This window comes from Drosophila simulans, chromosome 3R (genome assembly GCF_016746395.2).
Source record: "Drosophila simulans strain w501 chromosome 3R, Prin_Dsim_3.1, whole genome shotgun sequence".
In the NCBI taxonomy this organism is placed as follows: Eukaryota; Metazoa; Arthropoda; class Insecta; order Diptera; family Drosophilidae; genus Drosophila; species Drosophila simulans.
The window spans coordinates 26,269,130-26,290,547 of record NC_052523.2 but is presented as its reverse complement, the minus strand read 5'-3'; the positions used below and the strand labels follow the sequence as shown (position 1 = coordinate 26,290,547).

At 46.6% G+C, this 21,418-nt stretch overlaps 4 protein-coding genes across 5 annotated transcripts; 3 read left to right on the top strand and 1 right to left on the bottom strand.

Moving 5' to 3' along the window:
* Positions 1-203: 203 nt before the first annotated feature.
* On the top strand, positions 204-4,769 carry LOC6730187. The gene is made up of 10 exons (XM_016174005.3): positions 204-410; positions 725-1,637; positions 1,699-2,251; positions 2,309-2,965; positions 3,023-3,306; positions 3,361-3,682; positions 3,740-3,824; positions 3,877-4,066; positions 4,130-4,410; positions 4,470-4,769. Exons 1-10 carry the CDS (start codon positions 341-343, stop codon positions 4,577-4,579), a joined length of 3,465 nt encoding a protein of 1,154 aa, XP_016036944.1. The 5' UTR covers positions 204-340; the 3' UTR covers positions 4,580-4,769.
* A 197-nt stretch (positions 4,770-4,966) lies between these two features.
* LOC6730186 lies at positions 4,967-6,701 on the top strand. 2 transcript variants are annotated; one of them, XM_016174023.3, is made up of 3 exons: positions 4,967-5,359; positions 5,417-6,219; positions 6,275-6,701. In XM_016174023.3, exons 1-3 carry the CDS (start codon positions 5,033-5,035, stop codon positions 6,414-6,416), a joined length of 1,272 nt encoding a protein of 423 aa, XP_016036943.1. In that variant the 5' UTR covers positions 4,967-5,032; the 3' UTR covers positions 6,417-6,701. The 2 variants fall into 2 exon arrangements, with proteins under 2 accessions (XP_016036943.1, XP_002105477.2); XM_002105441.4 differs by having other exon boundaries at positions 4,969-5,359; positions 5,417-6,701.
* Positions 6,702-10,942: 4,241 nt separating this feature from the next.
* LOC6730184 lies at positions 10,943-18,470 on the top strand. The gene is made up of 7 exons (XM_016174048.3): positions 10,943-11,504; positions 14,964-15,040; positions 15,205-15,540; positions 15,649-16,413; positions 16,608-16,737; positions 17,886-18,210; positions 18,272-18,470. The coding sequence occupies exons 2-7, from the start codon at positions 15,012-15,014 to the stop codon at positions 18,400-18,402; spliced, it is 1,716 nt and encodes a 571-aa protein (XP_016036941.1). The 5' UTR covers positions 10,943-11,504; positions 14,964-15,011; the 3' UTR covers positions 18,403-18,470.
* Positions 18,196-19,681, bottom strand: LOC6730183. Its single transcript, XM_002105438.4, has 2 exons — positions 19,111-19,681; positions 18,196-18,848 (listed from the first exon to the last, which is right to left on the bottom strand). Exons 1-2 carry the CDS (start codon positions 19,322-19,324, stop codon positions 18,472-18,474), a joined length of 591 nt encoding a protein of 196 aa, XP_002105474.1. The 5' UTR covers positions 19,325-19,681; the 3' UTR covers positions 18,196-18,471.
* Between the last annotated feature and the right edge of the window lie 1,737 nt (positions 19,682-21,418).

Below are 21,418 nucleotides of genomic sequence, written 5' to 3'. Positions count from 1 at the left end.
ATTGAAGTTTGACTTTCTCAGGGAAGGGGTTATTTGGGGGTACCTTACTGCATATCTGACTCAGCTGAGCCATGCCGGAAACCAGTTCCAGGTCAAAACAAAACCGCCGATAAAGCTGGGGAGCTGAACGAAGCGGTGGAGCGCAGTGGGAAACTCCCCACACTTGGCCAAGACGATGGCCAAAACCGAACACGAACCTTCGAGCGACCAGTTTTCAGTCGAGCTTCGAGGCGCACGCATGCGCACTACGATGTGAAAGTCAGCCACGCTTGTCATTGCCACATCCATTCGAACAGCACTTTTCGAGTAATCTGGTTATTCAGGGAGTAGAACCAGAACCATGGCTCCAGGTGGACGACAGCTTTTGTGGATGGCTTCCGTCTGCTGGATTGCATCACTAATGAGTGGAGGTGAGTGCTGGGAATCGATTGCATTGTATGCAGATATTGCGTGGCCAAAGAAATCGAAAGTATCTCACGTTGTGTCTGGGATATCTCACCACACTCTCGAGTGCACTGGAAGAAAAGTTATCTAATTTTGGGGCGAACTAAGCACTTATGCTAAGCTGAATAGTTTGCTTCGAAAGTAAACTAACCTTCTATTTCCAAGAATATATTTTATGTATATAATTGTACTATTCATTCATATTTCTCTCTGTGCGCCTTTGAGATATCTCACCTTACTCATGATTTTCCACTCTCACTATCGTTTTTGTGTCTCTCAGCTGATGCACAGCATCTGATCGCTTATATCTCGCAAAGAGGTCTTCATGGAGAGATCACTTTTCGGCAAATGAATGCCACCACGGTGGAGATCAAGGCCAACCTGGAGGCCACCTTGCAGTACCCCGACCAAGTATGGAGTTGGGGAGTACGTCGTTTCCCCGTGGACTACTCCAATACTGATCCAGACGAACGCTGCGAACTGAGTCGCTTGGGATCCCAGGTCCTGTCCTTTGACGAGGACTTGGAGTACCTGGTACTGCCCGGAAATGAGACCTCCAGCTGGGAGCGCAACATGCAGTTGATTGGGGATCGGGGAATCTGGGGGAAGTCCCTGGTTCTGACAGAGGTCAACGCCAATGCACGGATCTGTGCCACCATCACCACCATCCAGAGTTCCGTGGAGCACATGGCAGAGGCTCGATTTAATACTCCTGTGGCTGGATCCGTCCATTTCCGCTGGCTGGCCCCGGCGGAGGGAGCTGTAGGGGATACTCTAATCTACTCGGATCTTTACCATATTAGGGCGCAACCAGCTGCTCTGGAGGAAGATAGAAGTCAAGCTGGACCATTCACCCAGCATCACTGGAAGATCTATGTGACAGACATCTTCAAACATGACCACCATCGCACGGAGGACAACTGCAACTTCCTGCAGCAGGTTTTCGATCCCCAAGGAAGTGGAGCGGGCAAGGGAATAGGTGATCTGGACGCACGTCTCGGCAGGATTGGAGTGGCAAAGAATGCCCTTCGTTCGCCACAACGCAGCGTTTTTAGGGATGCTCAGTTGGCCCTGCTGCCCTCGGATCTTACCATTCCCCATAGAACTCTTTACCTGGTTCTCTTTGACAACCAACATCCAGATTCGTACCTCGCGTGCACCAAGATCCGCCATGTCCAACCTTTGACACATAAGTGAGTGGTTTTTACATCCCATGCTATTTGAAAGTATAACCATTCTTTTTTTTAACCGCAGAACTTTCATCAACTCTGGTGGGGTCAAGGGAGAGGTTACCTTCATGCAGCGCTCCAAGTTCGACCCAACTTTCCTCAATTTCACCTTGGGAGCACCGCTTTCCCAGCATGTGAGTCGCAAGTTCGCCGAAGATGTGGCCGCCTTTCGGATTCACAGTCTGCCGCCGGTGCCTTCCAGGATGGGTCACGAGGACTACTGCCTGACCACTGGGTACATGCATAATCCCCGGGAGATAAGCGAGAACATACCCCCACCCGGTTATGGAACCCAGGAGCAGTATCCCGTGGGCGATCTCTCCGGGAAGCTACAAGGTCGCAATAAAGGTTATTGGCATCAGTATGTCTTACCTGGAACGAGTTCCGAGTTGAATGGCCTCTACTGGGACGTATTCCTGCCCCTTCAAGGTCGTCATAGCATTGCCCAACGGAGTCTGGTCATATACACCTTCAATCGATCTAATGTCACCAATATTACGAAGATGATTTGGGGCTGTTCGAGCCTAAGTCAATATCAACGAAATGGGATCTACCAGCAGAACATGGTTACGGCTCAGGTTGGTAGATAAAATAGTATTTGATGCTGTCCTTTAGTAAGTGTGCTTATACCTTAGGTCCTTTTCCGCTATCCTGTGGTGGGTCGAGTCATATTCCGGCAGACGGCGGAGCAGCCTTGGCAGGATACCACCGTCTTATTTGAGTACCTCATCCAGGCGGATGGATCCACGCAGAATACCACCCACGATCATCGTTGGGCAATCCACAGCAATGCGCCTGGAAAGGACTTCTATGACTGGCAACAGAGATGTATTTCCGCAGGACCTGTGTATAATCCATTCCGAGTGGATTGGGGCAATCGCAGTGTGGATGACTTCTGCAGACCCAGTTTAGCCTCCATGTGCAGAGTGGGTACCATGGATGCCAGATCGGGAACCCTAACCATCGCTGGAGGCAGAAGAGTTGCCCAGAAAATAAGTAGGAAAATGTTTGTAGATGGCAATCTTCCGCTCTCCGGAAGACATAGTATCCTGGGTAAGTCTCTTGTTATCTATGAGGATAGTGGTCCCAAAGCCAGAGGAGAGCGATTGGCTTGCTCGGCCGTGATTGGACACTTCCGGAGGAAAGTGGTGGCCAAGGAGTGGTACGCAAATGGAGATTCGTTGACGGTCAGCGGTCGGGTGGAGATCACCCAGCAATCGGAGTATGATGTCAGCAATGTGGAGGTGCAACTTAAGGGACTTCAGGATAATGCAGGATATCACATCCACAGGGTATTTATTACTAAACCTCTTAATGTAAATTCTGTGCATATAAGTTCTCAATTTTAGACACCCGTGGAAGCCAACTTGGCGTTTCCCTGCGAGGCATCCACTCTATATGGTCACTGGAATCCTTTCGACGTCAGTCCCAAGTCATCACCTCCTCCTAAAAGGGGAACCACAGATCAGTACGAGATGGGAGATCTGAGTGGAAAGTTCGGAGGTCTTGAGGGAGTAACCCAGTTCGAGGATGCCTATAACGACACGAATCTTCCACTATTTGGATATAACAGTATCATTGGAAGATCTGTAGTTATTCAGAAGAAGCAGAAGAATGCCCGATGGGCCTGCAGGTGAGATAACCAAAATTAATTGAGATTTTCATTTAATATAAACTATGAATGTAGTACTCTGGAGCGTGGCTACAGTCCCAGTGAGGCTAGGGAACTGAGAGCCATTGCCTCGTTTCATCATCCCACTGGATACGCCTATGGTTACATTAAAATGACGCAGCTCATCCACAACGATGGTAGTCAGTCGGAGACGGTGATCGAGGTTAAGCTACGGCATCCGGGCAAAAACGACCGGAACTCTACGAGAAACCACAACTGGCAGATCTTCGTTAATCCCGTGGGCGTTGATGCAGCCGTAAAGCCCACAATTACGCGATGTGTGGCTGGAGGATATGTTTGGAATCCATACTATACCCAGCTGGCGGATCCCCTCAATGTATGTTCTCCAATGATATTTAAAAAAAACCAGGATACAAGGAATCTCTCTTTTTAGCTGGATCTCTATGAGCAGGAGTGCAGTCCGGATAATCCTTTGCGCTGCTACGTTGGCGATGTGGGCGCCCGTTTGGGAACAATAGGTTTGCGATTACAAATCACTTCAAGGCCGTAACTAAATGTATTGCTCTTTAGATCTTGGAGGTGAACGCGTTGTCCTGACCGACTCCAACTTTCCCCTGGAAGCTCCTGTGGGAGCTATTGGGCGTTCTATTGTGATTTTTGGACCAGATCACTCCCATGAGCGCTTTGCTTGTGCGAATATAGAGCCCGATCATAACGTCATTAAATACATAAACCTACAGAAGCCGCCTCGATTCGTAGTGTAAGTATAAATGATTCAAACCTAACTTGCTTCAATTGAGTAATCCTAAACTATTTCGTTCAGTGCACAGTTTCTGGATGAGTTACGATCGGTGATGGGCATTCCGGAATGGATGTTGGATGTGGATGCGCGTAAAACCAAGGAACTCCATGGTGGAGCCTGCATCCAGATGATCATCCACTTCAAGGGGCCTCTGGCCCACAGATTGGAGTTGGATATGTCTCGATTGATAGCCGCCGGAAGATTGGATGCCCCTAGTCTGTTCATTCCCGGTTATGTAAACCAAAAGCGAAAGGCGACCATATCATATCGTACCTGTGGTGTGAGGGATACCAATGAAAAACGTGAGTATATGTTTTGAGTGCTAGATAGGATAGAAATATCTAATTCATCTCTTCAACAGGCACCAAGAACTTCAAGGGTGGCTTTTACTCCTCAAGCTCAGCTCCAACCGAACCAAAGCCATTAGTATTAGCTTTCGTAGTCATTGGCTTAGCCTTTAGGTTCCTCTAACTCGACTTTATAATGTAATTTTGTTAAATACTCAAATCGATGTAAAATATCATAGAAGTCACTAGATTAGCGTCTATGTTTTTGTAAATTATTGTACATTTTATGATCTGCAGAATACGCACTTTCTGCACCTTTCAATGCATTCGTAGTTATTAAATGTTGTCATATTCCTGATTGTGAAATTCCTGAACATGTGTTTGAATTAAAGATCCGCTACAGAAACACGTGGCACTAGAATTGGTGGTGGATTTACGTTCCCTACATAACTCAGAAGAACTGACCTACTATATGAGAACTCGAGCATAATCCACCACCCATCGAGACCCACCACTTCTGGTTTATTTCTGCGCATGAGTCTTGCCCAATCGATTTTTCACTACATACATACCTCCCTCATTCAATCGAGGCCAGGCAGTCTTTAGTGATAGACGCACATTTCCATCCGACTCCAGAATGCAGCTGATTCTCGTTGCGACCTTGCTGTGCCTGGCACTCGGCAGCTGCAGTGCATCCATAAGTGGGCCGTTCATCTTCTGGGGCCACTCCAGGGTATCCAGTCTGCAAAACCAGGCCTTGGTGGAATCGAGCAGCAGGGAGCTGCCGCTGACGCAACTTTTCACAGAGGCCAAGGCAATCGTGGTCTTCGTGCGCAACTCTACCAACCGACTGGAGGGCACCAGGTATCCCAAGTTCCAGAATCTCGTTAAGAGCGGTGCCTGGACCTATCTGCCACAGAGGAGTCTAGCGGCAGAACCCTTCGGCTTGAACGCCAACATTGAAGTGAGTTTTGCACTATAGAAGTTAATGAACTAATTATAAGTTATATAAATTTTCTAGGTGGTAAGCCTCTCGGGACACGGAGAAGAAGATGACTCTGAGATTCTGTTGGCCTACAACGAAGCCGTGAACACCTACGGTCGCGGTGAAGTGCTGGGCATCTTGGGCAGCCGCGAGGAGGAGGCCCACTTCCTGGCCAAGAGGGAGGCTGCTCCAGGTGGTGAGGAGGAGGAGAAAACAAAGGCTGCTGAAGGTTCGGAGGAGACCGAGGCCAGTTTTATCTACGTGGCCGAGGGCAACAAGGCAGTGCTTAGTCTCAACGGACCCCTGGAGCTCCGGCTGACCAATGACACCCTGAAACTGGAGGAGCACATCAAGCAGATCACCTTCGATGATCAACGGGCCAAGGGATACGGTCGATTGAGCATCACCTTCATGCATTCAGGGGAGAAGTGCACGCTGCGATTTAAATTCTCATTGATCCGGGGATCCTGGACGTTGCGCAATGTGGAGGTGGAGTACCGGGAGCTGAAGAGTGTCCTGGTGGCCCGTGGTGATGAGTACACACTGCCTTCCGCACCGCTGGGATTCTCGTACCGCTGTTCAGCGGAAAGCGTTAACTTCCTGAATCCCGCCCGGAATGAGACAATCCAGAGTCTCCTCCTCAGTGATTTCCAGGTGCAGCCGTGGCTCAACGGACGACCGGAGTATGGCGAGGTGTACGACTGCATAGGATTCGTGTCGGCACCCATCCTGGCAGGACTCTTCGTCGTGACCCTGCTCCTTGGCATCCTGGGACTCGGCATATCCGCCATGCTCAGCATGCACACGCCCAACCGATTCGAGAGTTCGCGCAGCAAGCAGTTGACCTTCACCATTCAGGAGTAAGAAAGTCATAAATCTCTGATGACCCAGTAGATCTCGGGCAGCCATGTTTATCCAGATCACCTACGTGGCTTTTAAGCCCCTGGCTCTGTTCACCCTGGCCATCGAGTTCTTTCTCATCCACCTGCTATTCGTGTTGATCGTGCTTTACGTGTATGTGCTATGGTATTACTGAAGAATCCGAAGTAGAGATGAAGAAATATAACATATGCCAGAAGAGAAAGATAATGCAGTTTTTCTGAAATAGTACTTGTCATGAACAAGTTTTTAACTGCCTGTCATGTACTTCAAAAAGCAGATAGTTTCCTTTAATTGAGTTAATATTATCGATATTAATCGAAGCAAAATAAACTAAAATACTTAATGGGCTCTAGAAATCATTACAAACTATATAGATATACAAGTGGAATATTCCTTAATGGGTTTTAAAAAGAATAAAGTATGCTTTTCGGGTACAAGATATCAAATTATCAAATTATTCTTATTTTAAATTTCGTGTTGAAGTTGGTGTTTTAAACAGCTTTCCAAAAGTGTGTTGCGAGTATCTTTTTATCTTTTATTTGTGCCACTCTCTTCGATCTGAAGCCAAAGTTCGACCCACAGGAAAAAGTGAAAAGCGATGAGATTCTGCACAGACTGCCAAAAAAGGATGAGAGGAGTCTGGCTGGAAATTCTGGTTATCTCGGCGGCGGCTCACTTTTGTTTTTACCCATTTCTCTTCCCGGCGATTGTCAGCTCACTTTCGTTGGATTGGTCCCACAGCCGCATGTGCGCAATTAAGCCGCATTTGGCCATAGAGATGCGTGCGGGAGCTGGATTTGTACACTGGGAACAATCAGATATGAAAATAGAGCAAGTTAAAAAGATATTTTAGATACATTTCATTAAAATTTAATGATTATTTCGAAATGCATATACCTGCCCAACTTTTGAGGTATATATTTCAAAGGGGAATTTTTCTGAGACTTCTCTTCCCGTGCATTGGTATCTGTATCTCAGGCTGGACCCGAGCCAAGCCCAGTCTGGAAGTGGGAGCCTCGTTTATTTATGCATCATTAAGTCACGCCAATGGCTCGTTTGGGCCACTTTGGTTTATTTTGCGTGTGCGTTTGTCGGCTAGTTTTCAGTTCGATTTCTGTTTCTACGACTGACACTCGACACCCAAAAAAATACAGAAGACAGTGGACATGAGACAGAAGACAGTTGCTTGTGGCTGTGGGCCACCCACTTTTCTCCACAGATTTCCCAAATATGTGTGTGCTGCATACCCTGGCCGCCGAAAAGATAGAGATGCAGATAAAGATCGGGGCGACTTATTGTTGGATCGGGAAGTGGGTCGCCTTCAATTGCGTTCACTTTTCCCGCGCGGCTTTACTTTTACTGTCAACCGAACGTGCCCCAAGTGGCAAGTTGCAGGCTGGAAGTGGCCAGTTCACTGACTCAAAGAGAGAGTGAGAGTCCCGCACCTGATTCTGTAATAAGAATCGCGATCGCTGGCAAAAGTTTGTGAAAGTTGTTGTCAAACGGCTGGCCAAACCAAACCAAATCCAGCCAAAACGAAACGAACTGAGCCGCCTGTCAAGGAGCCGCGCATATCAGCCACATGATGTGGCAAGCCACCGAGTGGGATCACTGAGAGAAATCATGTGTATCTAAGTCCGGACCTAAAATGTACATTTATAGAAAGAACTTAAGAACTGAATACATATCTGGTCTTATCATATGATGTGAATGCATCGCTTTAAGATATTCTATTGTGTTCTTCGATAGGTATATTTAAACTTTGTACCACAATTTATTACCAAATAGTCTATGCAGTGAGTGTGGTCATTTTTATTGGTCAACTGAAATATAATTTTAAAAGTAATCATCGTAATTTCTCCGAAGCCCGGAAAGAGTTACTGCAATTGCTTGTGAATCCCTGGAGGGGGGCTAATTTCTCCTCATCGAAGTGATGAGTGCTCTCTGTCCATTTGGGTTTAATTGCAAGTTGCAACCGCATCGTAGACAAATGTGTGCACTTTCCTCGAGGGCCTTATATAAGAACTCAGCTCGTAGGGAGCACCCAGATAATGCGGCATGAAATTGAATTATTTTCACGGAAGCCAAGGTGAGAGATTTGAGCCGCGGATGCACCACAATAGAGTGGGTTTTTGAGGGGGGCTTAATCAATTCAAAGGGCTGCAAGCAGCGGAAATGGGCATTGTATCTGTATCTTTGTATCTGCAATCGTCAGCGATGTTTATCTACGAGATTCGTGCACTTGGCGATGAGGTAATGAAATTCATGAGGATTACGAGTGCATCACGGGCTGATTGGTACTCGGTCTTTGGGATGCAGTCGAATAGTTTCTCCCCAGATTGACCAACTTCTGGCGTCAACTGCTTCTGCCATCCATCTGGTCATGGCTCAGAAATCGGGCCGAGCGATCAATCCTAACGATCAATGCAGTCGCTGAAAGTCGCAGTCATCCCGAGTCACTTAGGAGGCGAGATTGCAGTTTCCAAGTGGCCATCTCTCTATCTGGCTAGTTGGGTCTCATAATTACTTCGCTTAATATTTGTGTTAAAGTTTTACGACTATTGCCACATTTTTCCAGCGAAAGAGAAATCGCCAATCGGCAGGATTGGCAGATGCCTCCAGTTTCTGGAGGGGAAGAGGCGGCACAAACAGTTGCCTCACTCGACTGACAAATAACTAATAGTAGTGAAAAGTGCGCAGGCGCACTCGAAATGAAATGGAAAAGCGAGATGGACGGAAAAAAGCTGCCTAAAATCGGCGACATTTCGCACATGAACATGAAGTGTGGAGCGTCGAGAAACAACCATTAAACACTAACCATTAACCAACTGGCGACAATCCGATGCGTTTAGTAAATCAAACCGTTAATTACTTGATTTGGTAAGCGGTTTCCCAATGCCTCTGTTTTCTGCAGCTCTTCTGTCCCCCACTTAACAATTTCTCGCAAATATTTGCACACCTGTCTGCGTTGGCGAAAAGTGAAATGCGTTTGGAAAGGAAAAGGAAGCTCTGCGGACTACTCATTCCCAGAAGATGATGCAGAAACAGATACAGACGGTCCGCTCCATTGCCGGAGACCTTGACTTATTAACACCCAATCTCCAAGCCCTGGTCTTTCGGATTACGGCAGATAAGTACGCTAACTCCGCCAAGATGTGCCACTATTTTTATTTGCCGTGTCGCAAGCTTAACGCCCTGTTAAGCCGGCTAAATGCAAATGCCGCACACATCTGCCGCGAATAAATGGGCTCGATCCGCGCCCCTCCGCCTCGCGGAACCCCCCTCATGGAAAATACCCCTTTATGGTACCACTCACCTTTGTGGGAGCTCGTTAATTGCTCCGCTTTGGTTACAGTTTGTGGAGCGTCTTCCAATTGCGCGCAACACGTGAAGGTGGCGCAATTTTCGGAGCTCGGAGCTCGGGGTTTTCGGTCCACATGCATACAGGTAGACCATTCGGCACCGAGGCCGAATCTTTTGGCCAAGGCGCTGGCAATGGGCACCAATCAGCTGGCGTCGATCTCGGCTCATTCTGGCTCATTTTCCCCCACAGCTAAACTAATAAACTTATGATATCGCACTTTGATGTCAAGATGGGAAGTTTAAGTATAGGTTAAGTACTTTGGAATAAAAGTTGTTTATCCTGAAACGTTGGGTCATGAGGAACTTCGGAAAGTATAGAAACCGTATTTCGAATACTTCACAAATTATGATCTGTTTTTTCCTGTGCATGCCAAGCGTTTGCAGTTTGGGAGTAAACAGTTGCTCCCCTTTGTTTTCGAGCCAACATTTTTCACCGTTTGCCGCCGGTGAAATTAATACGCCTCTGGCATTGGGTAATTAAGCTAATTAGCTGAGATTGGGCTGAAACCGAAGTGCAGCCCACCCAGAGATATGCAAAACTGAGGCGGCAAGGTATCTAAGGCCTTTCCCACAGTTGCATCATACAAAGTCATCAGATCGCGGCCTTCGATTGGAAATTCTTATTGTGGAGCTACCATAATGCTTTCGGCATCTTTAGAAAGCTCGTCATTGTGCGATTTCCTCCCCAGCTTGCTGCTGCCAAAACCGCACACACTAACCCAAATTCCCCAATCCCATGATGCGGACTGCCCCCCGCCGAGTCGTCCATTGTTGCAATTAAACTAACAATCGGTAAATGGTAAAAGAGCAGCTGCATCTGCACCGGTGGCTTGCACTTTCCGCTCAAAGCGGCGAGCGCTTAACTTGGCCAAAAACAAACAAACATCGCCCATTAGTTGGCTCAATTCGAATCGGCCGACGGGCAAGCAACAGCTGCCACAATGTATCTGCACTAGAACTGGGTACCTGAATCAAGTTATTACTTTGCACATCTTATACGGGAAATCAATTGTCAATTATCGTTTTCGGAAATTGTCCTCCTGGGATCTGAATATTAGATGAATCCTATGAGATCCATTGACTTAAATTGACATTTAAATATACTCATACTTGTTATCTTTTTTGTACTGTGTATATCTAAACTTGTCTAAAATGCTTCTGCAGAGGAGGCAATCTCGGTGGAGCTCCGTGGAGCTCTTCTGGTGATTTTTAAGCCGACTTTGAGCTAAAGGTGCTCTCTCTCTGTCTTTCTCTCTCTCTCTCTCTCTGGCAGCGCTCTCTTTCGCTCCCGTTAGTAACCGACTGTGTGTACCGCTGTGGTCATGACATTCGTTCAGTTTCAGTCTGCTTTGGACTTTTACCACGATCGGTCGTGCTCCGCTCCTCGCGATTTTCCAGTTTCACTCCCAGTTTCGATTTTCCACTGGTGGAGGCGCGTGCTTAAACGGTAAACAGCGAGAAGAATCGGGCGGTAGAAGAGTGAGGCCGGGAAGACTGAAGACTGACAGCCTCTTCGCGGAGACGAGGAATTTCCCGTGGCATTTGCCACCCAAATGTTAGACGAGTTAATGAAGTGCAAAAATGTTTGTAGACTGAGTTGTTGCTGCTGCCAAATGAACACGAAGGCGCCGTCAACTTTGTGATTTGCGGTTGCATTCTGCAGAAGATACAACTCAGGCTGCAATCTCAAGACCCCAGAAAAAGACAGCCTGTGGTTTTTGACCCTGTCGCTTTCGGCAGCAAAGTGAAAATTGCTCGGCAGCCGAGGAAAAGCGGAGAATCTGCGACTTCTTCTTCGGTGTCAAGTGAGAAGACGACCTGGCGAATCTCCTGCGGATTAGTGGCACACTTACCCACAACCAGCACCGCTGAAAACCATGTAAGTGGCACGAAAACATCTCGTACCCACTATGTGGGTGCGAATGGACCGGGGAGTGAAGCTGGCAATCGAGTTGAACGATCCTCAGATAGAAACATTAAAGATATCTGCGCCTATTTAGTGGCAAGCCAAGCGCAAAACAAGCAACTTTCCTGAGTTTACCATCATAACTAGGTGCTATTAAAGCCGAAGTTAACAAGGGGCTTTTTTAAATTAGATACTGTAGATATTTATTTATTACCAATTCTTCAATCCCATTCAAGTGAATGTAGTTATGTTTCATCTTCTAATTAGGTTTTCCTTTATATTGTTTCAGTATGTTAGTGGAGAAACATAAATAAATTTCTAAATGTAAAACAATAAATGTGCAGCCACACCCAAGCTAACAAAAAATATCTAAACAAGCATAATTTTGGAGCTCAGTCTGTCATGCAAACTGCCGTGTTAATTAGTTTTCTTCTCTAAGCTCTTAATTATTTTCTATAGACAAGACCATAAAATGATGTTGAATACTCCCAAATAAAAATGAATGGCTTAAATAGTGCGATACCTCGGCGAGTGAGAATCCGCGCATAATGAGATACGTTTCCCCAATCGGATGCTTAGTCCCTCATTATGGCTGCTTAGTCAAGGGCTGGTCTGTGCTAATTTATGCGGACTTGGATGCCCGTTTCTTGGCCAGAAGAGAGAAGATCTTTCCCAGAAACGGAGACACTGCGGCAGGCGACGCCAATTAGCTAGCCAACTTGCAACTTGGCCATAAACTGGCCGCTGTCCGTATTCTAATTGAATGGAATGGAATTAACCCAGTTTCGGCCTCCGACTTCTTCCCATCATAATTGCGGCAGTGCTGGCCAAGAGGCAGCCAGAAAAAGTTAATACGAATTAGATTGCCGGGGAAGCTGTCAAACCTTGATGGGCTGGACTTCAGCCCAAAACCCTAACTAGGTGAGCTGTAGGCCCGCGGGTGTCTTTTGTCTTAGCCGCGAACTATTTATGCTTTATGATGGAATCAATCAGTATTGAAGATATAGATATGCTAATTCTCGACCGATCCGAAGACATGGGAACTGAACAAGGGCCGTTCTTCCCTTTGTGGAATAGGTGCCAAGAACAGTTAGCGATCGTTCCACAAACAAGTTTCTTCTTTATTCGCCTTGCAGAACTTGTGCGTTCGCCTTACGACAATAAATTCGCTCCGCTTTTTGTCTGGTTTTTGTCGGGATTTTGAGGTCAACTTGATTGGGTCGCTCTCTTTGATTAACGACTAGCGGAATGGACTCCACTGTCTGGTGCTCTTCTTGCCCTTTTTTGGCAGTTCCCGTCTGGCGGCTAATTGCCACAGGTACAGGTGTCTGATGGAACCCCAGCATGCCACAGATCGTTGATCGCCATCAAATCTTAATGGCAGCCGCACGCCAGCAATGCTCCCAGCTCCAACTTCATTCCCCGAGCTCGTTATGGATACCATTATGACAAAGACGCGAAACGCAAAAAAGAAATGGGAACTCTGGAGTCCAGGGAATCAAATAGGCAGTGCTCAATGTCTGGTCGATAAGATGTTTCGGTAATGAATTTTCGACTTCCATTTACGACCTTGAAAATGAAGTTAGATGGCATCTGAACCAGTTATATATAGCTTCTTAAAATTGGAATCCTAGCTGTTAGAGTTAAGCGTATCAGCTATCTATTGATTTTTTATCATCAGTCTCTCTACCTAAGAATATACCCTTTAAAGTAAGGGGAAGTAGGAATACCACTCGATTGCATGCGGAGCACGGGGTCGTGGCAATTAGAAGTTTGTTGGCCTGCGAAACTATCAGAGCCAGCAACTTCATAACGAATTGTTGTAATAACAATAATGGCGAGCCCCCAGAGTCATGTTTGCCTTATGGCCGGCGCAACAAATCATTTCACATCGCCACATTTCTATTTTCGCCGGGTTCATTAAACCAACTGAGACCCGGAGTGTAACTAAAAGCCGCAGCCAAAGATACAGATATAGATACAGATGGAGATGGTGTATGGTATATGGGAAGAGTGGTGTTCTCGAGTTGTGGCGACAAGTTTGGCTTCCGTTCTCAGCCCGCTCATTTGTCACCAGCTTACATAACATATTCTCCCAACTCTTTTTTTCAACTTCACTAACCCAGCGAAGCGCATCCCAAGTGTCATGGCCACGTTTCTATGGCTTTCCCAGCAGCTCCGCACGATGGCATCTTTCAATTTGTCGCCCGTGTAGTCATAATTGTCTGGTAATCCCGGGGCCCTTTCTTTGTGGCCGTCATGTCTGGATTCTCGCTACATGATCTCTGCGAAATGAGGTAACTTTTGTTTATCTCTCGTATTTCGCACACTGCATGTGCAGATCAGATAATCCTGCATGCTATTTTGGCAACACGTACGCAGATCGGAAATCCGCTGTAAAATCTGTTGCACAAACTGTTGCCCACAGGGCCACGCCCTCTAGTGGAACATTCTTTCCCAGCCAAGAGAGACACACCTTCCTAGCCACCTGGTAACGGAAAGTATTGCCAAAGCGCACTTAGGGGCCTTCAATTAAGGCGTCTACCTGTCCGTTAAGCCGGTTAAGTAGTCGGTAATGCACGATGTCTGACCTTTCCGAGCTGGGTCACTGTCACCTCCGGCTCCAAGTCGGCTGTTAGCTGGAAGTGGTACTGCCGCCAGACACTCCAGAAAACGTTATTAATTGAAGTCAGCTACTCGAAAGGCTTGTGGCGTACTATGAATATTTCCTGAAGGTTCTAGAGTAATCAAAAGCAATTATAACAAACAGAGTAGCTGATTTCTCTCGGTGCATCCATATGATAGCCACTTACCTAACCGCCGTGGTTGGCTGCTTTCCGGACTTTTCGGTTTGTTGGCAAACATTTAATGTTCTCTTCAGCTCGATTCTCGGGAAGACAAACATGGTCAGCTCTTTTCGGTTCGGGTTGGTTGGTTGCCCCAGTGTCCGATTCCCTGCAGCCCCATCAAAGCACTCAGCCTCTGGAAAAAGGGTGCTGCAGGTGCCCAAAAGCTTCTAACTCAAAAAAATCTTCTGCGATGTGTTTATTTATTAGCCCATCCTAACAGTGCCCAGCCCACTCCAAAGTAAAAATTCAATTAAATGCACTGCGAGTGGGGGTTAAATGGCATTTTCCTGGCCACCTGGGAAATGGCTGGCATTCGAGACGCGGCCTCAAGGAAAGTCGCTTTGTGTGTTTAGGGCCCCGAACGTTTTCCTAGTTGTCATAGTTGAGGTGGAAACTCCCACAACCGACTGACAACGCTGGCGATTGTAGATTGTATTATGCACGCATATGGATAACTTATGATAAATTATGTTGGCTGGTGTTGTTGCGCCGGTGAAAGTGCCAATTGTTTTGTGCGCGAATTCTTGCCAAAGAGATTTCCTATTCGTTATTAATTGTGGCATTGTGTCTGGCGCCTTTTCAGAGCCCTCCCTCGGAGTTGGAGACTACAGCCCAAACCAAACGCACCGTCATGGAACCTACGCCCACACCCAATATGCTGTAAGCAGTCCCACTGAACTTGCATCTTAGACTCCGCAGCCGCATCTACATCTGCATCTGCATCTGATCTGCATCTCACTGACTTCGCATCTGCATCTGTACAAAGCCATTCCATTAACCCACAACCGAGTACCCAGAGTAATCCGCATCTCCAACGCCTCCAGCAAGCAGATCCTGCTGAAGAATCACCAGGACGCTATTCTGCAGCTCCAGGGCCATTCTCCGTCGCCTCCCCTGTCCTTTTGCGCCGCATCGATGGCGGACAGCAGGGAACGGATTCGTGGACCCTCCAGGGATGGTCGCGAGTTCCTGACCAGTCCGCGTCAGGTTCTTCGTCGTCTGATGCTCCTCTCGGAGGGCAGGCAGTACAGGGAGGCTGCTGGCGTGGTGGGCAGACTGGGTCCCTCGGTTCTCAGATCAGTGATCGCCGAGCTTCCGCTGGACCTGCTGCTGGAGCACCTGCCTCACAGTGCCTATCTTTTGGAGTCTTTCTTTACCAGGTGAGTCAATATTAAATTTTAATATTTTGAGTTTTGAAACAGTTCTGGCTATAAGCCTTCTAATAATACTACGTTACGATTACCATTTGTTGTTTAATTTTCCCCCAGATTGACCACCCTGAATACCACTCCCAAGCCAGATGTGCCTAGTGAAACGGTGGCCTGGCAATTGGTGCGTCTGTTCGCTAATCCGCATGAATCGGGACTCCGGCAGAGATGCACTCGACTGCTCCAGGCCTTGGCTCAGTACGAACCAGGGCTCCGGCAGACTTTGAGGGAAAGGAGACGTAGTTTTGATAACGCTGTACAAGGTCTTGGGGTCCATGGGCTCACCACCGATGCCTCTGGTCAGCTTATTTCCCTACATGTAGCCCTGAAAACCGAACTGCAACGCCATGTGGATACCTACAAGATGGCCATTCATAAGCTGGAGGAGCTGAGCATGGTGACGGTCAACCAAGACCCTGCTCACTCCTCCCACCAACGATTGTTGGCTATCAATTATGGGGACATTCAGCAGCGACTGATCGACAACAAGACCCTGCTCACAATGCTGGACAAGCCGGCTCTGAAGCAGCTGCAAACGCTGGTCGAGAATCTCAGCACGCGGGTGGAGAACGACAAGGAGGTGCTCACCTGCGTGGGTCAGGTGCGTCGTCTGGACTCACAGGCGCTCGTGGAGAAGCGCCCTGCCGCCGGTCTGCTGATGAACTTCTCCCGCGGTTGCGAGGTGGTTCTCAATATGATGGGTCCTGAGGGAGGTCCTCCGGGATCCTCCCACTCCATTGGAAAGAACACTTCCCCAGGCGGCGCCAGCACGAGCAGCTGCAGCGATGGATACCATTCCGACGACTCTGGAAGCGATGACGGCAGGTGAGCAAAGTCAATATGTAGAAAACTCATTAGTAAAGAATACTTACAATACCTAATTCTTACACTTGACCGAGTTCCAATAAGGTGCAACACCCACATTACGATCTCAGTCAAATTAGATCGCGACCGCATCCAACTCTCACCTGCTCGCATCCCACACTCTGATTTCTGATTCCATTTCTGTATCTCCACAGCGAAATGGTGTCGCTCTATCGGAATCTCTACGTCGAGAACCGAGCGGACGCCTTGGAGGCGTTGGACAGTCTTCCCCAGATAAAACACGCGCACAGCCTCAAGGGGAAGATACTCTTCTCCATGATCGTGGTAAGTCTGAAGCACCTAGCATTCGTATGTGTTTTGGGATGGGTTATAGATTGTCGACAGTAGATATGTCCGAGCACTCAATAATGGATTGTTAAAGAGGCCGAACGTATTTCGAGATTACCTCGATCGGGAGAAATTAGTGCCAATTGGGAGTCGGCCTTGTTTTCACTTTTTTTTTTGGAAGATAAGTAAGTTTTCTATTGGGTGTGTTCACTGCCATTTATTTATTGTACTTGCATTATGTAGTACTTAATTTCGTTGCAAAACTTTAGGTGGCTGAATCCGAGAAATAATTAGAGATTAAGTCATGAGGAGAAATTATTGCCAGTCAATCATTTACTTGTCTTTGGCTTTAGTTTTACTTTTATAATTATCTCCTTCGTTTTCACTTGTCAAGACAGTACGGAGTTATTTTTGATGAATGGCGTCAATTTATAATGGGCGTTCATAATCTTCCAGAGTGCCAATTCCATGTCAATAACACTTTAACTTAACAATGCAAATATATATTTTTCCATACAATTCTTAAGCTATTCAAATAGAATAAAGCCCTTGTCAAAAGTGAAAAACGATTGTTTTAAAATTGGGCCGAACTCTTCCAATTGCCATTTGGCAGGTCAAAAGCTGATTAACTTGATTTTGAAGTAGCTCAGCGTCCGAACTGCTTGCACTGCTTTCGTTTTGAAATTTCCAAAGCACAGTGACTCTCAAACTGTGAGACCAATTCATGCAGCGAAGATTACTTTCAATTTTCGAGTGCTTGGCCATCAATTATTTACAGCCAAGCCCGTGGGCTCTGGATGCTTTAAATCCTGTCGGACCACAAACTGCGATTGCAAAATATCAATTTAGCAAGATCGAATTCGCACTAGAGGATGATTAGGCGTTGGTGCAGTGAAAATGTGAGGGAAAGTGGAGCCCCCAGGGTGCCAGAAAATTACGTAGGCGCTTGGGATTTGAATCACTTTCGATCTCAGATGAACGACACTTGTGCAGGGAAATGGTACCATCAATTACCATCAAGATTAGTTGATTAAAATAAAAGTCATATATTTCTGATTTTCAAAAATCTGTTTATTTATTCATAAGTTAGTCTAATTAGATAGTCATCTAATTGATATTTGCTCAACTTATTGGTGCTTGTTTAGCTCTCCTTCCGCCTGTGCCACGGGATGCGGGAGCGGAAGGTCCTGGAAGTTCGGCGGGTTCTGAATTGCCCCTTGGACAGTAGCAGTGAGACCACCTTGTCCCTGGACAGATCCGTTCGACAGCACCTCTTCGAGACCGCCGAAAGTTTCCCGCTGGGCGAGATCGAGCGGTCGGTGTTCAACCAGGTGCTATCTACTCTGCACGAGTACCCCTGCCTGGAGTCCTGCCCCCCGTTGACGCACTACGTCAGTGCCTGTGTCCGCCTGGCCTGGAGGATGATCAACCAGAAGGCGCCCTACTACCTGGACATGGACTTTAACCTGGGTGGGTTTTTAACTGCTCTTTATTCGATTAACAATCTTAAAACTACTTTTATCCCATGCAGGCTTCCTGAGGCCCGAGAAACACGAGCGGCATCCCCAGGCGGACCGGCGATCGGATCTGATAAAGGCCTTCCTCTGGCCCGCCCTGATGCAGAACAACCAGTGCGCCTTCAAGGCGGTAGTGGCCACCTGAGGATCGTCTTAAGCTAACCCCATTTGTACATACTTGCCCTCTCTTATGCAATAAAGATTTGACCCCTAGCTAAGCGTAACTGATGGGACGGAGTTGGACGCACTGGCTCCGGACTTTGTTGGTGCAGAGAAGTGGATGCTCCGTGTAGAACTCCACAATTTCCGAAGGGGATCCGAAGCAGCGCTCCTGGGACTTCTTCTGGCCTATAGCGTAGCGCTGTCTCCTATCCACTTGCCTTATGAACAGGTGATAGTACTGATCCGCCGCCCAGATGCTCACTATGTACCGGATCCACTGGTCGGCTGCCTTGAAAGGTCGAACCAGGCAGGACCCGTCCTCTCGTCCATGGAGCATTCGCTCCGCCGTAAGACGATCCACTGTGAAGTAGTATTGCTCCTTTTCCACATGCCGCTCCTCGATCTCCGCATAGTTCACATCGGCATCGTCTTTGAGGAATTAAAAATGTAGTATCAGTTATTGGACCAATGTACCGCTTAATCTTCTAATTGAGTATTACTCAACATTCATGTATACAAAACAGATAAAATGATATCTATAGTTATCTATTACCCACATTTTTATCATTTAAATTAAAACTCCAATTAAATTTTTCTCTTAGAACTGTATCATGCTTTCTGTTTTGGTCTATATGCCATCACTCTGGGGATTTGGCTTTGTTTTGAAACCGCGAGATCGGCGCGTACTCACCCACAATGACGTAATCTTCACGGGGCTGCTGTTGTGGATCGTCGTCGGTGCTGGAAACCCGTTCTGCGACGTCACCTTCCTGACTGGCCTGCCGCTGATAACCGAAGCAGCAGCTACAGAAGGTGGGCGATCTGACTTCCATCAGGCTGTCCATCATGCGAGCCAGGAGATTGTGCAAAACCGTCCAGTAGACACGTGCACACCAGCAGCACATGGCGCCAATCGACACAGTAGAGCAGTCCTATCCCCGCGACCTTGGATTAGATGGATCGGTGGCACTGGGACCGCCGCTCCCGGCAAACATCTTTCGCTATCGAGCTGCGCTGAAGACTGACTACTTTGTGACCAGAACTAGACGAGGAACCACAACCAGTACCCAGAATTCAGAGCCCGAGAACAGAAGCCGATGCGAACCCGTCTCGTCTGGCGCTGCGTCTTAATTAAAATGTGTGTATTGCTCGGTTGTGGGGCGGCAGAAATGTCCATATGTAAATAAGATATGGATATAGCTGGTAAACAAAATTCACATTGGCAAGAACGCGGGAACTCGGATAGTTGGGAACCCGGCAAGTAACTGGATACCCCGAGCGCAGTGGCAAGATCATCACTCTGTTCTCATACATAATGAGAAATGCAGTAGCCCTTTCTTTATTAAATATTTCAAAATTATATTGCCTTCTTCTCTGTCTTTATAGAAATATTCTCTGAAAGAACACAGTTTTAAAGTACATTAAGAAGAGAAGAACCTATTAGAGTGTAGAATTGTTTGCAGTGTACATGTAGGCAACGACAATTATTAAACGTTTAGCACCCATGCATTTTACATTCCCCTCCTGTTTTCAACTGACTGTGGAATTCATTGAATGTGCCAGCAATTTTTGGTGGGGAGGGGTTCCCATATCGCGTTTCTGGGGCTCTACATAACCGAGACCGAATGGAGACGAGTGGCAAACATATGGATCTGAGCCGGTTGCCCGCTCTGCTAAAAATTTTGAGAACTGAGTTGGTTTTGCTGATCTGTTAATTTTATTAATGAGCTGTTGATAGTACTAGTGATAACAAATTCTATAATTATAAAGCTAAAAATTTTAAATATGGTTTTTTTGGTTCAAGCTCGATTTCCTCGCTTGTGGTTAAAAATAATCCGTTTTTTGGCCACAACATTGGTAATAATGGCTCAAAAGTGGAGTGGCATATCTTGTTTTACTCCTAATGAACTTCCCAATCGATTAGTGTTCGAATTTGGTAACTTTAAATTTTTGCCATTTTTCGCAAATTTTGATGATGTAACCCCTTATAAAAATTCAAAAATTGACAAAAAAAATTTTTTTCTAAATTCGAAAAAACGGGACAGGGCTCGTAAGCATTGGTAATTAGCTGCACAAAACAGTAATTATTTTAACTCTATGACCATTTTTAGTCAGGAAATATTGAAAAAACCACTCGGAAATATAGATAATTTTGATCAACTAGTTTTTCCTCATTTTCCGTCCAAAAACAATCGTTTTTTTTTAACCAAAATAAAGATTATAAAAGATTCTATATAAAAGAATAAACAATCATTTAAAGCATCAAGTATTAGCTGAGACACGAACCTTTCGAAGTTTTACAGTGAGCTTTCAAACGGCTGTGGTGAAGCTCTCCCGCTTGCTCTGTCACTCGCACTTCCCTGTCTCTCTGACAATTTAAAAATTTCTTAAAATTCAAAAGCAATTAAAGTGCGGCCATAAATTGTACGAGCTGACTACGTTCCGAATCGATTGCATTCAAATCTCCTTGTAAAACCCAAAATGGGCGTGCAAATGGCCAGCACGTGGACCCATAGATATGGTTCTAAAACTTACAGGTCCGGACAAAGAGTGCTGCTCAGTTCATTACGTATACGCCGGATTGGCTGCAGCGAGCATCGCGATTTTGTTTGCACATCTAAATCAGTCACTATTCGCTAGACAGAAGGCAAACATCTTCGCAGGCCAGTCACGTGCTCCAAATGTCAATAAAACGATATTCCAAGTCGATGGTGATGGCCCGATATGATGGTATGGGGGCATTAATAATACCCGGTACTCGAGCAATACGATCGCACTCCGCTTGGCACAGTAGCCGCCCCAACATCGGGCAATTAATATGCGGCAAACAATTTTGATGAACTGCTAACAAGCCGATGGATCGATGGGGGTTTTATGGGGGGTTCTGGTTCTATACCGGGATGGCAGCCCATAAAGCAGCACAATGGCACAAATTGATTTTGGCCAAACGATTATTTCGGGGGTTGCGTGCTCTTGGGCACATCCGCCTCGAAAAGCCA